Source organism: Amblyraja radiata, chromosome 47, assembly GCF_010909765.2.
Source record: "Amblyraja radiata isolate CabotCenter1 chromosome 47, sAmbRad1.1.pri, whole genome shotgun sequence".
In the NCBI taxonomy this organism is placed as follows: domain Eukaryota; kingdom Metazoa; phylum Chordata; class Chondrichthyes; order Rajiformes; family Rajidae; genus Amblyraja; species Amblyraja radiata.
This window is the reverse complement of record NC_046002.1, coordinates 4,658,455-4,674,199: the sequence shown is the minus strand read 5'-3', so window position 1 is coordinate 4,674,199 and position 15,745 is coordinate 4,658,455. Positions and strand designations below refer to the sequence as shown.

Below are 15,745 nucleotides of genomic sequence, written 5' to 3'. Positions count from 1 at the left end.
GAGAAGGCAGGGATGGGATACTGAGTTGGATGATCAGCCATGATCATATTGAATGGCGGTGCTGGTGCAGGCTCGAAGGGCCGAATGGCCTCTACTCTTGCGCCTTTTTTCTATGTTTCTAACTCTCTCTTGAAAACATCCACTGCCTTCTGTGGCAGAGAATTCCATCCACTGCCACAAATCATTCATTATTGAATTATGGATCCATCAAGTTTGTCTTGTTGTTATCTCCTGATCCCAGGCTGCTGCAGATAAAGATGGAGAAGGAGGAATATGATGAAGAACTGCGGGATATGCGCGATCGTTACTCCGCGCTGCAGGGCGAGGTGGACCACGTGAAGCAGACCTCGGCCGATATGGCTGGCATGGAAGCGCTCAAAAAAGTACATTGCTTTTGTATTCTGGTTACCTTATTAGCAGTTGCCTCTATCCTGCAGGTTCCTTCCAATTGCGAGCTTCCACAGTGGTGTGAACCAGAGATCCTATAGCGAGCAAGATATCCCACTCGACGAAAAAGGCGTAGTACGGTCATGGGCAGATTCGTGGGTAATTTTCGGCCCCATTTCCGTAACCGGCTTCCGTCTCCGCACCAAAGATCCCGTAGCGGAGCAAAGATACTAGTGCGGAGACGGAAGCCGGTTATGGAAACATCCTGGTAAAAATAAAAGTTATTTGGTAAAAATCTTCTCATTTTCAGAATTAAAATTTATTAACACATACTGTTCCCCCGCAATGTTGATTACACCACAGGTCGGGTCGGGTTGGGTTACTAAAATGGCCGACGTTCCGTTCCGTTGCGTACTACACGTCAGCCCATTGCATTTAGAAGGAGTGTTCCATAGCGGAACAATGATACTAGTGCGGAGACGGAAGCCGGTTACGGAAACATCCTCGTAAAAATTAAACTTATTTGGTAAAAATCTTAGAAACATAGAAAATAGGTGCAGGAGTAGAGGCCATTCGGCCCTTCGAGCCTGCACCAGCACCGCCATTCAATATGATCATGGCCGATCATCCAACTCAGTATCCCATCCCTGCCTTCTCTCCATACCCCCTGATCCCCTTAGCCACAAGGGCCACATCTAACTCCCTCTTAAATATAGCCAATGAACTGTGGCCTCAACTACCTTCTGTGGCAGAGAATTCCACAGATTCACCACTCTCTGTGTGTGAAAAATTATTTTCTCATCTCGGTCCTAAAAGATTTTCCCCTTATACTTAAACTGTGACTCCTAGTTCTGGACTTCCCCAACATCGGGAACAATCTTCCTGCATCTAGCCTGTCCAACCCCTTAAGAATTTTGTATGTTTCTATAAGATCCCCCCTCAATCTTCTAAATATAGCCAATGAACTGTGTGGCCTCAACTACCTTCTGTGGCAGAGAATTCCACAGATTCACCACTCTCTGTGTAAAAAATCTTCTCCTCATTTTCAGAATTTAAATTTATTAACACAAACTGTTCCCCCGCAACGTTGATTACACTGCGAGTCGGGTCGGGGTCGGGTTACGGAAATGGATGGAAAAAAAGGCCCACGTTCCACTCCGTTGCGTACTACACGTCAGCCCATTGCATTTAGCAGGAGTGGTCCATCTAGCTCCGCTATAGGATCTTTGGTGTGAACTGGTATTTAGAGATACAGTGTGGACGCAGGCCTTTTCGCACACCTAGTCCACGCTGACCAACGATCACCCATTCACACGAGTTGCATGTGTAGGAAGGAACTGCAAATACTGGTTTAAACCAAAGACAGAAACAAAAAGCTTGAGAAAAGGGCCTGTCCCACTTTCACGACCTTTTTTGCTCGTGGACATTTTTCATCAGGCTTGAAAAAAACGCCTCGGGCCTACTTGATGCCACGAGTACCTACGACCAGCATCACGGCCTGCTACGACCTACCGACGACCTCGTGACGAGTATGAGTCAAGGGCAAACTCGGCAGAGGTTGTGAATTAGGTCGTGAAAGTGGGACAAGCCCTTAACTCAGCCAGTCAGGCGGCACCTCTGGAGAAAAGGAATAGGTGACGTTTCGGGTCTGTCTGAAGAAGGGTCTCGAACTGAAACATCATCTATTCCTTCTCTCCGGGGACGCTGTGACCCTATAACATGGCCCTACTGCATTCCTCCATGCCGACCAACATGCTTCTCCCCCTCCGGTGGCATAGAAGCCCAGGAAGCCTTTAAACTCCACGGAACTTCATAGTGCAGAGAATGCTAGCCAATGAACTGAATTATGGCCTTGCATGCACTTTCTAGAGATTTGGTGTTCGAGTTGGCAGCTCTATATGGATATTTACATTCCCACGCTATTTTCCTTGCCTTCTATTCTATTATATTTCAACTTGCCGTCAAATTAGCTTATTTGTGCTTTCATACCAATCTGAGTAAAGACATTTTTCTTGAATTCTTTATTATTTTACCTCTGTGGCTCCTGTCTTCATCTTCAATATGGTTCCCGATTAATTTGATGAAAGCCTTTACAAGGCGAGGCCAATTAGAAAGGTAACACGGGGAAGAAGCAAGGCTTGAGCACCTGACCAGGGTAAAATAAAATAGACCACATCTTGATGATAGACACACAATGCTGGAGTAACTCCACCTCCAGTTTAAATTCCATTTGGAATATTTTTGGAGGACCAGGAAACCAAGAAACTGGAAGAAACTCAGCGGGGCAGGCAGCATCTCTGGAGAGAAGGAATGGGTGACGTTTCAGGTCGAGACCCTACAGACTGAAGAGGTCTTCCTGTCTGAAGAAGGGTCTCGACCCGAAACATCACCCATTCCTTCTCTCCAGTGGCGCTGCCTGTCCCGCTGAGTTACTCCAGCCTTTTTGTGTTTATCTTCAGTTTAAGCCAGCATCTGCAGTTCCTTCCCACACATGAACCATATCTCCTCTGTTGTAGGACCTGGCCAAAACCAAGAAGGATCTGCAGGACTTGACGGCTGTTCATGAACTCCAAAAGGCACTAATGCAACGAAAAGAGAAGGAATGGTCTTCACAGAAGGAGACGTTAACTGAAAAGACTGCAGACCATGGCAAAGTGCTGGAGGAATTGAAGAAAAGCCATCACAAAGAGATGGAGACACTTCGGAAGAGCTGTGACCTCATAGCGGTGGTGAGTTCCACCTATAACCTTTATATTTTAAATCCCCAGTAAAATTATTCTGAAGGCCATGCCAATTCAGCTGAGGTCGTGGGTTGACGTGTTGTCCAGGAGATGGCCACGTTTTTTTTCTCCAAGATGGCCGTCTTCATTGGGAAGGTTGCGCCTGCCTTTTCTAGTGGACGTTGAATATCCCTTGCTTGCATTGAATTAAGAAATGAGGAGATCTTCAAAAATGTCCTCCTGTTTGCTAAATCTTTTCCCCTTCACCTTGAACCTATGTCCCCTGGTCGTCGATTCCCCTACTCTGGGCAAGAGACTCTGTGCAGCTCCATCTTCGACAAGGCCAGCAGCATAATCAGAAACAAAATCAGAATTTAATCGCCCAGTATGTTTTGCAACATACGAGGAATTTCGCTGGCCATACAATTAAAAGCAACAAATCACTCAAAAGCACATTTTAACATGAACATCCACCACAGTGACTCCTCCACATTCCTCACTGTGATGGAAGGCGGAATAAAGTTCAAGGCCTTCCTTTTGTTCTTCCTCGGTCGGGGGCCTCGAGCCTCCGTTGACGGGACGGTCTTGACTCCCGTAGCCAGCGGCGTTCGGGCCCTCCGCGTCCAGGCGTTCAGCTCCCGCATCGGGGGAGGGGGATGTCAGCTCCCCCGCGCCGGGCGATCGAACCTCGCGTCGGGGCTGGTCGAACCTTCCGCGATGTTGGAGCTCCCGACTTGCCTCTCCCGAGACTGCGAGCCCTTGATGGTAAGTCTGCAGGCCGTGGTGGGATGGGAGCGATCCCAAGCAAGGGATCAGCTCCGATGTTAAGTCCGCGCCCCGCGGTGGGGCTCACGACAGTCCGAGGAGGCTTCCAACTCCATCGATAGTAGGCCGTAGGGCGAGTCGCACCGTGGCCACTCCATCTTCTCCCTTCTCCCATCCAACACGAGGTATAGATTTGTGAAATCACGCACCTCCAGATTCAGGGACAGTTTCTTCCCAGATGTTATCAGGCAACTGAATCATCCTACCAGGAACCAGAGAGCAGTGCAGAACCACTATCTACCTCTTTGGTGACCCTCGGACTATCCTTGGACTATCCTTGGCTCGGCGATCGTTGCACCCAACACCTCCGCTCGGTTCGCAATAACCAACCCGATCTCCCGGTGGCTCAGCACTTCAACTCCCCCTCCCATTCCCAATCCGACCCCTCTGTCCTGGGCCTCCTCCATGGCCAGAGTGAGTCCCACCGTAAATTGGAGGAGCAGCACCTCATATTTCGCTTGGGCAGTCTGCACCCCAGTGATACGAACATTGACCTCCAATTTCAGGTAGTCCCTGCTTTCTCCTCCCCTTCCCAGCTCTCCCTCAGCCCACTGTCTCCACCTCTTCCTTTCTTCTTCCCACCACCCCCCCCCTCCACCCTCGCATCATTCTGAAGAAGGGTCTCGACCCGAAACGTCGCCTATTTCCTTCGCTCCATAGATGCTGCTGCACCCGCTGAGTTTTACCAGCATTTTTCTCTACCTCAGATTATCCTTGATCGGACTTTGCTGGCTTTACCTTGCACCAAACGTTATTTCCTTATGTATCTATACAGTGTAAATGGCTCGATTGCAATCATGTATTGTCTTTCTGCTGACTGGATAGCACAATAAAGTTTTCACTGTACATGTGAAACTAAACTAAAACGTTCAAACATGCAGGAGAAACAAAGCCTAGAAACTGCAAAGGGGGCTACGGAACAGGCAAGGAAAGCAGCGGATTCTACCCTGAAACAACTGAGGCTGGACAATGAGGACCTGAAGAGGAAGGTTTCGCAGATGGACTTCCAACTGGGAGAATGCCGGGATATGCTGGAGGAATTTCAGGGCACCGAGTCAAGGCTGAAAGACAAAATAGCCAGACTTGAGGTAATTAAACGGCAAGAAATCTAATTCATTTTGTTGTAGGATGTCGGCACTTCTGTCTATAACTGCCCTTGAGGACATGGTGGGGGACAATTGTGTAAGAAGGAACTGTGGATGCTTGTTTAGACCGAAGATAGCTGGAGTAACTCAGCGGGACAGGCAGCATCTCTGGAGAGAAGGAATGGGGGGCATTTCGGTTCAAAATTTCTGAGAATTATAGAAACATAGAAAATAGGTGCAGGAGTAGGCCATTCGGCCCTTCGAGCCTGCACCGCCATTCGATACGATCATGGCTGATCATCCAACTCAATATCCCATCCCGGCCTTCTCTCCATACCCCCTGATCCCTTTAGCCACAAGGGCCACATCTAACTCCCTCTTAAATATAGCCAATGAACTGTGTGGCCTCAACTACCTTCTGTGGCAGAGAATTCCACAGATTCACCACTTTCAGCGTGTTGAAAAATACGCCGCGACCTAGCTGAGGCCTCGAGTACGCGGGGAGTACTCTATGGAGAGTAGTTTAAGAATAAGGGGTAAGCCATTTAGAACGGAGACGAGGAAACACTTTTTCCTCACAGAGTTGTGAGTCTGAGGAATTCTCTGCCTCAGAGGGCGGTGGAGGCAGGTTCTCTGGATGCTTTCAAGAGAAAGCTAGATAGGGCTCTTAAAGATAGCGGAGTCAGGGGATATGGGGAGTAGGCCATTCGGCCCTTCGAGCCTGCACCGCCATTCGATATGATCATGGCTGATCATCCAACTCAGTATCCCATCCCTGCCTTCTCTCCATACCTTTTAGCCACAAGGGCCACATCTAACTCCCTCTTAAATATAGCCAATGAACTGTGGCCTCAACTACCTTCTGTGGCAGAGAGTTCCACAGATTCACCACTCTCTGTGTGAAAAATGATTTTCTCATCTCGGTCCTAAAAGACTTCCCTCTTATCCTTAAACTGTGACCCCTAGTTCTGGACTTCCCCAACATCGGGAATAATCTTCCTGCATCTAGCCTGTCCAACCCCTTAAGAATTTTGTAAGTTTCTATAAGATCCCCCCCTCAATCTTCTAAATTCTAGCGTGTACAAGCCGAGTCTTATCTTATGGAAACTTTTTTTTTTTTTTAAATTTGTTTATTTTATTAGAAGTTAATACAATACAAAACAATACAGTGGCACCTAATTTTAGGTGCCAACTATGTCATACCGTAATCCATTCTATGTACAACCTCTAGTTTTATGTTATGAGAAGGAAGTAAGCAAGACAAGAAAAAGAAAACAATAGAAAGGGGAAAGAGTGGAAAAATAGATGGTAGAGAGTAGAAAAATGTGAAGTGTGGATATAAAAAATAAAAATAAAAAAATAAAATAAAAAAGAAAAGGTGGGAAGTAGAAATAGAAGAAAAGGCCCCATAAAAGAGAATTTTTCAAATCTATATTCGGAGATGTAGATCTATCCACGTCATGAACTGAAATCAGCAATCCTTATGGTACCGCTGCATCACATGATTCCAAAAAGTCGATAAAAGGAGACCAACTCCTTAAGAATTGGTCATATTTATCTATTAGTCGGAGTCTCATTTCTTCCAGACGTGCTATGTCCATCATATTCCTAATCCACATTTTAACGGTTGGTATGGCTGTATTTTTCCAAAATTTAAGTATCAATTTCTTTCCAATTATTAACCCATAATTTAAAAAAAACATTTTGGTCTTTATTTAAATTGGTATCTTATGGAAACTTACAAAATTCTTAACGGGTTGGACAGGCTAGATGCTGGAAGATTGTTCCCAATGTTGGGGAAGTCCAGGACAAGGGGTCACAGTTTAAGGATAAGAGGGAAGTCTTTTAGGACCGAGATGAGGAAAACATTTTTTTTCACACACACAGAGAGTGGTGAATCTGTGGAATTCTCTGCCACAGAAGGTAGTTGAGGCCACACAGTCCATTGGCTATATTTAAGAGGGAGTTAGATGTGGCCCTTGTGGCTAAAGGGATCGGGGGGGTATGGAGAGAAGGCAGGGATGGGATACTGAGTTGGATGATCAGCCATGATCATATTGAATGACGGTGCAGGCTCGAAGGGCCGAATGGCCTCTACTCCTGCACCTATTGTCTATGTTTCTATGAGGCTCTCCCACAGCCAACCTTGAAGGTGCGGATGCTTCTTCCTCCTGGGCCATCTTGTCCAGTGTCCCCCGATCTCTTCCTTCATTCCCGGTTTTCCGTGACGTATTGCGGCCGGGCTCGGCAGCTTCTCCCCCCCCCCCCCCCGTACGGGTGGGCCGGTTCACGGCAGTCAAGCCCGGAATGCTGCTGGGCCGTGACCTTGGCCATGGATATGGCAGGGAGACCATCTTTTCGTGGCCCCTTTGTCCCTCTCTCGCCACTCCTTGTAGTCTCTCGCCAAGGGATTTGGACGGCTGCTGATCTTGGTGTCTTGGTCCTCCAAAATATTCCAAATGGAATTCAAACTGTGGAGGCGGTGAAGGGAGGGCTTAAGCCAGAAAGGGTTATTGGGAAGAAAGAGCTACTTTAAATGTAGTTGCATCTGGTTGGGTAACTATAGTTGGGTGGAGATTATTCCATGCTTTCATTGTGCGGGGGAAGAACGAATTGCTGTATACATCTGTATCCTGCTTGGAGTGCATACTGTCGTTGTGTCCTTGGGCAAGACACTTCACCCACCTTTGCCTGTGTGTGAATGTGTGTGAGTGATTGGTGGTGGTCGGAGGGGCCGTAGGCGCAGATTGGCAGCCACGCTTCCATCAGTCTGCCCCAGGGCAGCTGTGGCTACAGAAATAGCTTACCACCACCGAGTGTGACTGAGGAGTGAATGAATAATGTGATGTAAAGCGCCTTGAGTATTAGAAAGGCGCTATATAAATCCCATCCATTATATCTGTCTTTGTAGCTGGGATCACAAATTGGATCGAATGCCCTCGTCTGCTCCTAATTGGTTTGGGTTTGGTGTAGGTCTTGTAATCTATGTCGAGCTGACCATTTAACATTTTGTAAAAACAGGTCAAACGGTGAGCTTCACGTCTGTCTGTCTTGGAGAGGGTTCCTTCCACCCCAGAGAATTCACAAGTTTGGTGACACTCGCTTCTCTCTCATAGGTGTTAGTAACAAATCGAGCTGCCTGTCTTTGGACACGTTCGATGGAAGAAATGTTTTTATTTGTGTATGGGTCCCATGCTGTAACTGCGTAGTCCAAATGAGGTCTAACCAGGGTGAAGTATCTGAGCAAGCATCTACCTTTTTTTTATAGATGGAGCGAAAACAGATGGAAGAATCTCTGGGAGAAGCCACTGACCAAGAGCAGGAAGTTGCCGTGGCAAAGAGAGTGCTGGAAAACCGTCTGGAAGAAACTCAGGTATAGAAATCTCTGCCTCGGAATGAGGCCATTCGGCCCATCTTTGCGTAATCTGGTGCTTTGTCAACTGGGACTTGTTGTGAAATACTTTTAACTCCACCATGTTAAGATACAGGTGAATAAAGGGAATAACCTTAAGTGCCAGGTAAACATAGACAATAGGTGCAGGAGTAGAGGCCATTCGGCCCTTCGAGCCTGCACCGCCATTCAATATGATCATGGCTGATCATCCAACTCAGTATCCCATGCCTGCCTTCTCTCCATACCCCCTGATCCCTTTAGCCACAAGGGCCACATCTAACTCCCTCTTAAATATAGTAAAGCCCATTAAAATCCGATTAAAGATAGTCCGAGGGTCTCCAATGAGGTGGATGGGAGGTCAGGACCACTCTCTAGTTGGTGAGTTGGAACCAGACTGATTCCTGGGATGTCAGGACTGTCTTATGAAGAAAGACTGGATAGACTCGGCTTGTACTCGCTAGAATTTAGAAGATTGAGGGGGGATCTTATAGAAACATACAAAATTCTTAAGGGGTTGGACAGGCTAGATGCAGGAAGATTGCTCCCGATGTTGGGGAAGTCCAGGACAAGGGGTCACAGCTTAAGGATAAGGGGGAAATCCTTTAAAACCGAGATGAGAAGAACTTTTTTCACACAGAGAGTGGTGAATCTCTGGAACTCTCTGCCACAGAGGGTAGTCGAGGCCAGTTCATTGGCTATATTTAAGAGGGAGTTAGATGTGGCCCTTGTGGCTAAGGGGATCAGAGGGTATGGAGAGAAGACAGGTACGGGATACTGAGTTGGATGATCAGGCATGATCATATTGAATGGCGGTGCAGGCTCGAAGGGCCGAATGGCCTCTACTCCTGCACCTAATGTCTATGGTTCTATGTGAGAGGATGGTTCAGTTGCCTGATAACAGCCGGGAGGAAACTGTCCCTGAATCTGGAGGTGTGTGTGTGCGTTTTTTTTCACACTTCTGTACCTCTTGCCCGATGGGAGAGGGGAGAAGAGAGAGTGGGGGTGAGACTCGTTCATGATTATGTTGGAAGTCTTGCCGAGGATGCAGCTCTATCTACTTAGTTCATTTATTAATTTAGCGTATTGTACCTCACACAGAGTACCTTGTGTTACTGTTCAGAACTAGATAATCAGCAGTTAATAGTAGATGTAATGCAGTAACTCTCATTAGGCCTTGTGCCAGGCACCACCACCGTTATACTGCAAACAACATACACTGGAGAGCTACTTCACTGAAGCTCCAGCTCTCTGCTGATAGTTAGAAACATAGAATATAGGTGCAGGAGGAGGCCATTCGGCCCTCCGAGCCACCACCGCCATTCATTGTCATTGTGATCATGGCTGATCGTCCCCAATCAGTAACCCGTGCCTGCCTTCCCCCCCCCATATCCCTTGATTCCACCAGCCCCTAGAGCTCTATCTAACTCTCTCTTAAATCCATCCAGTGATTTGGCCTCCACTGCCCTCTGTGGCAGGGAATTCCACAAATTCACAACTCTCTGGGTGAAAAAGTCTTTTTTTTTTTTTTTTTTTTCTCACCTCAGTCTTAAATGGCCTCCCCTTTTTTTTCTGAGACTGTGTGTGGCCCCTGGTTCTGGACTCGCCCAACATTGGGAACATTTTTCCTGCATCCCGCTTGTCCAGTCCTTTTGAAGTTCATAAGGGATGGGAGCAGAATGAGGCCATTCGGCCCATCAAGTCTACTCCGCCATTCAATCACGGCTGATCTATCTCTCCCTCCTAACCCCATTCACCTGCCTTCTCCCCATACCCCCTGACACCCGCACTAATCAAGAATCTATCTATCTCTGCTGTAAACATATCCACTGACTTGTGGCCTCCACAGCCGTCTGTGGCAAAGAATCCCACGGATTCGCCACCCTCTGGACGGTGAATGGACTTCCCAACATTTCTAGGGATCCCATCTTTGGTCCTTGATTTCAAAGTCAAGAAGCTGAAATATTCCGTCCAGAATTTTATTCGGCCAATTGTTGTAACGTTACTGTGTGTGTGTGTGTGTGTGTGTGTGTGTGAGAGAGAGAGAGAGAGAAGGATCTTGCCATTGTCATGACCGTTTCATTTGATTTCGCTTCCCCCCCCCTTTCTCCATAAACAGCGGAACCTGAACAGGGTTACACAAGACCACCAAGAGTTGAACGTGCGTTTGCAGGATGAGATGAGGCAGAAAGACCAACTGAAGAAGGCCAAGACTGAACTGGAAGAACAAAAGAGAGTTCTGGATAAAACGGCCGAAAAGCTCCAGAAAGAGGTGGGAATCGGGCAGGGGAAATGAATTGGAGTTATACAATAGACCATAGACCATAGGTGCAGGAGTCGGCCATTCTGCCCTTCGAGCCAGCACTGACCGCCATTCAATGTGATCATGGCTGATCATCCCCAATCAGTCTGAAGAAGGGTTTCAGCCCGAAACGTCACCTATTTCCTTCGCTCCATGGATGCTGCTGCACCCGCTGAGTTTCCCCAGCAATTTTGTGTACCTTCAATATTCCAGCATCTGCAGTTCCTTTTTGAACACATCCCCAATCAGTACCCCATTCCTACCTTCTCCCCATATCCCCTGACTCCGCTGTTTTTAAGAGCCCTATCTAGCTCTCTTAGATTAGATTAGATCGCTAGAATTTAGAAGATTGAGGGGATCTCATAGAAACTTACAAAATTCTTAAGGGGTTGGACAGGCTAGATGCAGGAAGATTATTCCCGATGTTGGGGAAGTCCAGAACAAGGGGTCACAGTTTAAGGATAAGAGGGAGGTCTTTTAGGACCGAGATGAGAAAATCATTTTTTACACAGAGAGTGGTGAATCTGTGGAATTCTCTGCCACAGAAGGTAATAATAATAATAATGGATGGGATTTATATAGCGCCTTTCTAATACTCAAGGCGCTTTACATCGCATTATTCATTCACTCCTCAGTCACACTCGGTGGTGGTAAGCTACTTCTGTAGCCACAGCTGCCCTGGGGCAGACTGACGGAAGCGTGGCTGCCAATCTGCGCCTACGGCCCCTCCGACCACCACCAATCACTCACACACATTCACACACAGGCAAAGGTAGGTGAAGTGTCTTGCCCAAGGACATAACGACAGTATGCACTCCAAGCGGGATTCGAACCGGCTACCTTCCGGTTGCCAGCTGAACACTTAGCCCATTGTGCCATCTGTCATCCCAAGGTAGTTGAGGCCAGTTCATTGGCTATATTTAAGAGGAAGTTAGATGTGGCCCTTGTGGCTAAAGGGATCAGGGGGTATGGAGAGAAGGCAGGTACAGGATACGGATGATCAGCCATGATCATATTGAATGGCGGTGCAGGCTCGAAGGGCCGAATGGCCTCTACTCCTGCAACTATTGTCTATGTTTCTATGTTTATTTGTCATTCAGACCTTTCGTTCTGAACGAAATGTCGTTGCCTGCAGCCATACATATAATAATAAACAACAAAACACACAATAAACACAAATTAACATCCACCACAGTGAGTTCACCAGGCACCTCCTCACTGTGATGGAGGCAAAAGTCTTAAAGTTACTGTCTCTTCCCTCCTCATATCGCATCAGCACAGAGGGAGAATGTTGTTACACCACCGGGCGATGGTAGTCAATCTCTTGAAAGTATCCAGAGAACCCGCCTCCACCGCCCTCTGAGGCAGAGAATTCCACAGACTCACAACTCTCTCTGTGAGAATAAGTGTTTATTCTCAACGCAAGTTTCAAGACGGGCCAATCCAGGTTAACATGGTGAGGCGCAGTAAATCAGTTCTATGGTATGTAACAGAATGCATAGAAATCCTCAGAACAGGAGAACTGATTCAGCCTAATTACATTTGCCGTAGCCATGTGGGCTGCAGTTGTCAAGAAAGCTAATGCAATCATCAAGAAAGCTCATCAGCGCCTCCACTTCCTGAGAAGATTACGGAGAGTCTGTTTGTCAAGGGAGACTCTCTCTAACTTCTACAGGTGCACAGTGGAGAGCATGCTGACCGGTTGCATCGTGGCTTGGTTCGGCAACTTGAGCGCCCTGGAGAGGAAAAGACTGCAAAAAGTAGTAAACACTGCCCAGTCCATCATCGGCTCTGACCTTCCTTCCATCGAGGGGATTTATCGCAGTCGCTGCCTCAAAAAGGCTGGCAGTATCATCAAAGACCCACACCATCCTGGCCACACTCATCTCCCTGCTACCTTCAGGTAGAAGGTACAGGAGCCTGAAGACTGCAACAACCAGGTTCAGGAATAGCTACTTCCCCACAGCCATCAGGCTATTAAACCTGGCTCGGACAAAACTCTGATTATTAGTAACCACTTTCTGTTATTTGCACTTTATCAGTTTATTTATTCATGTGTGTATATATTTATATTATGGTATATGGACACACTGATCTGTTTTGTAGTAAATGCCTACTATGTTCTGTGTGCTGAAGCAAAGCAAGAATTTCATTGTCCTATACAGGGACACATGACAATAAACTCAAATTCCTCGCAAGCTATGTTAGAATGTCTGAAGAAGGGTCTCGACCATTGAAAAGACTAGGCTTGTATTCACTGGCGTTTAGAAGGATTAGGGGGGGGATCTTATAGAAACATATAAAAGGACTGGACAAGCTAGATAGAAACATAGAAAATAGGTGCAGGAGGAGGCCATTCGGCCCTTCGAGCCAGCACCGCCATTCATTGTGATCATGGCTGATCATCCCCTATCAATAACCCGTGCCCAAGAGTTTAAGAAGGAACTGCAGATGCTGGAAAATCGAAGGTAGACAAAAAATGCTGGAGAAACTCAGCGGCTGCAGCAGCATCTATGGAGCGAAGGAAATAGGCAACGTTTCGGGCTCGAAACCCGGAAGGGTTTCGGCCCGAAACGTTACCTATTTCCTTAAGGGTTTCGGGCCCGAAACGTTGCCTATTTCCTTCGCTCCATAGATTCTGCTGCACCCGCTGAGTTTCTCCAGCATTTTTGTGTATCTTCAATAACCCGTGCCTGCCTTCTCCCCATATCCCTTGACTCCACTAGCCCCTAGAGCTCTATCTAACTCTCTCTCTTCGAGTCTTTTCAATGGTCGAGGCTCGAAGGGCCGTATGGCCTACTCCTGCACCTATTTTCCATGCTTCTATAAATCTTTCCTAACCCGTGCTCCCATTTGGTTCTTCACAGGTGGAGACCATCGCCGAGCAGTCGGGAAGCTCGGTGGTTTCTCTGCAATCCCAGCTGGAGGATCACCGGGATAAGTCGCGTCGCGAGTTGCTGGAACACCAGCGACAAGGAAAGGAGAAGACCCTGGAGCTGGAAAAGGCAAACATGACCGTCAAGAGACTACAAGAAGAGGTGCAAGCCACAAGTTCATAGGAGCGGAATTAGGCCATTTGGCCCATCAAGTCTACCCTGCCATTCAATCTATCTTTCCCTCTCAACCCCATTCTCCTGCCTTCTCCCCATCTTTTACTCTTCCTTATATAACCATATAACAATTACAGCACGGAAACAGGCCATCTCAACCCTTCTAGTCCGTGCCGAACACGTATTCTCCCCTAGTCCCATATACCTGCGCTCAGACCATAACCCTCCATTCCTTTCCCATCCATATAACTATCCAATTTATTTTTAAATGATAAAATCGAACCTGCCTCCACCACCTTCACTGGAAGCTCATTCCACACAGCCACCACTCTCTGAGTAAAGAAGTTCCCCCTCATGTTACCCCTAAACTTCAGTCCCTTAATTCTCAAGTCATGTCCCCTTGTTTGAATCTTCCCTACTCTCAGTGGGAAAAGCTTATCCACGTCAACTCTGTCTATCCCTCTCATCATTTTAAAGACCTCTATCAAGTCCCCCCTTAACCTTCTGCGCTCCAAAGAATAAAGCCCTAACTTGTTCAACCTTTCTCTGTAACTTAGTTGCTGAAACCCAGGCAACATTCTAGTAAATCTCCTCTGTACTCTCTCTATTTTGTTGACATCCTTCCTATAATTCCTAGAAATCGTCCCTAGTGTGTGTAGGATAGGCACGGATGCTGTCTGTACGGAGTTTGCACGTTCTCCCCGTGACATGCGTGGGTTTTCCTCCGAGGTCTTCCGTTTCCTCCCACACTCCAAAGACGTAAATGTTAAAAAGAAATCGTCCCTAGTGTGTGTAGGATAGTGTTAGTGTGCGGGAATCGCTGGTCGGCGCGGAGCTGGTGGGCCAAAGGGCCTGTTTCCGCGCTGTATCTCTAATAATAATAATAATAATAATAATGTCTTTATTTATATAGCACATTTTTAGTCAACTTGCATTGACCCCAAAGTGCTTCACATAATTACATCCACACACACAGGCAAAGGTGGGTGAAGTGTCTTGCCCAAGGACACAACGACAGTATGCACTCCAAGCGGGATTCGAACCGGCTACCTTCCGGTTGCCAGCCGAACACTTAGCCCATTGTGCCATCTGTCGTCCTAGGTGGGGGACCCAGTGGGCCGAAGGGCCTGTTTCGGCGCTAAACTGAGGTACAAGTCTCCTCGATGCCCTGAAATGGATCTCATTTGAAATTTGTGGTTTAGTTTGGAGATGCATTGTGGAAACAGGCCCGTTGAATCTGCGCCATCTAGAGATCACCCCGTACACTACTTCTATCCTACGCAGTGGGTACAATTTACAATTTACAGAAGCCAATTAACTTACAAAGCTGCACGTCCTTGGCGTGTGGGAGGAAACTGGAGCACCCGGAGAAAACCCCACGGGGTCACAGGGAGAATGTACAAGCACCTGTAGCCAGGATCCAACTCGAGTCGAACCTGGGTCTTTGTCACCCGGGCTGTAAGAGGGCAACTTTACCGCTGTTCCACCCCGCATATTTAACCTGCTCTGTACGACGCAGTTGTTTACAGTCCAACTTTTTTTTTTAAAGAAGGAACTGCAGATGCTGGAAAATTGAAGGTAGATTGTGTCTGAGAATGCTCCGTTATGGTAGTAGTCAACTACTGCCCCTAGATGGCAGAGTCAGCATAGACCGTAACGTTTTGCTTGGTAGACAAAAATTGCTGGAGAAACTCAGCGGGTGAGGCAGCATCTATGGAGCGAAGGAAATAGGCGACGTTTCGGGTCGAGACCCTTCGGTACAGACCCTTATGTTTTGCTTGGTAGACAAAAATGCTGGAGAAACTCAGCGGGTGAGGCAGCATCTATGGAGCGAAGGAAATAGGCGACGTTTCGGGTCGAGACCCTTCGGTACAGACCCTTATGTTTTGCTTGGTAGACAAAAATGCTGGAGAAACTCAGCGGGTGAGGCTGCATCTATGGAGCGAAGGAAATAGGCGACGTTTCGGGTCGAGACCCTTCGGGTC

At 47.3% G+C, this 15,745-nt stretch overlaps 1 protein-coding gene across 2 annotated transcripts in view; it reads left to right on the top strand.

The window, feature by feature from the left end:
* The window catches only part of LOC116968876 (cingulin-like), a 64,895-nt gene extending 51,061 nt beyond the window's left edge, over positions 1-13,834 (top strand). For both annotated transcript variants that reach the window (XM_033015852.1, XM_033015851.1), the window contains exons 11-16: positions 242-383; positions 2,904-3,116; positions 4,814-5,020; positions 8,286-8,390; positions 10,528-10,680; positions 13,578-13,834. In XM_033015852.1, the coding sequence (XP_032871743.1) occupies positions 242-383; positions 2,904-3,116; positions 4,814-5,020; positions 8,286-8,390; positions 10,528-10,680; positions 13,578-13,769 (1,012 nt within the window). In that variant the 3' untranslated portion in view covers positions 13,770-13,834. The remainder of the gene's footprint in view (positions 1-241; positions 384-2,903; positions 3,117-4,813; positions 5,021-8,285; positions 8,391-10,527; positions 10,681-13,577) is intronic.
* Positions 13,835-15,745: the final 1,911 nt, after the last annotated feature.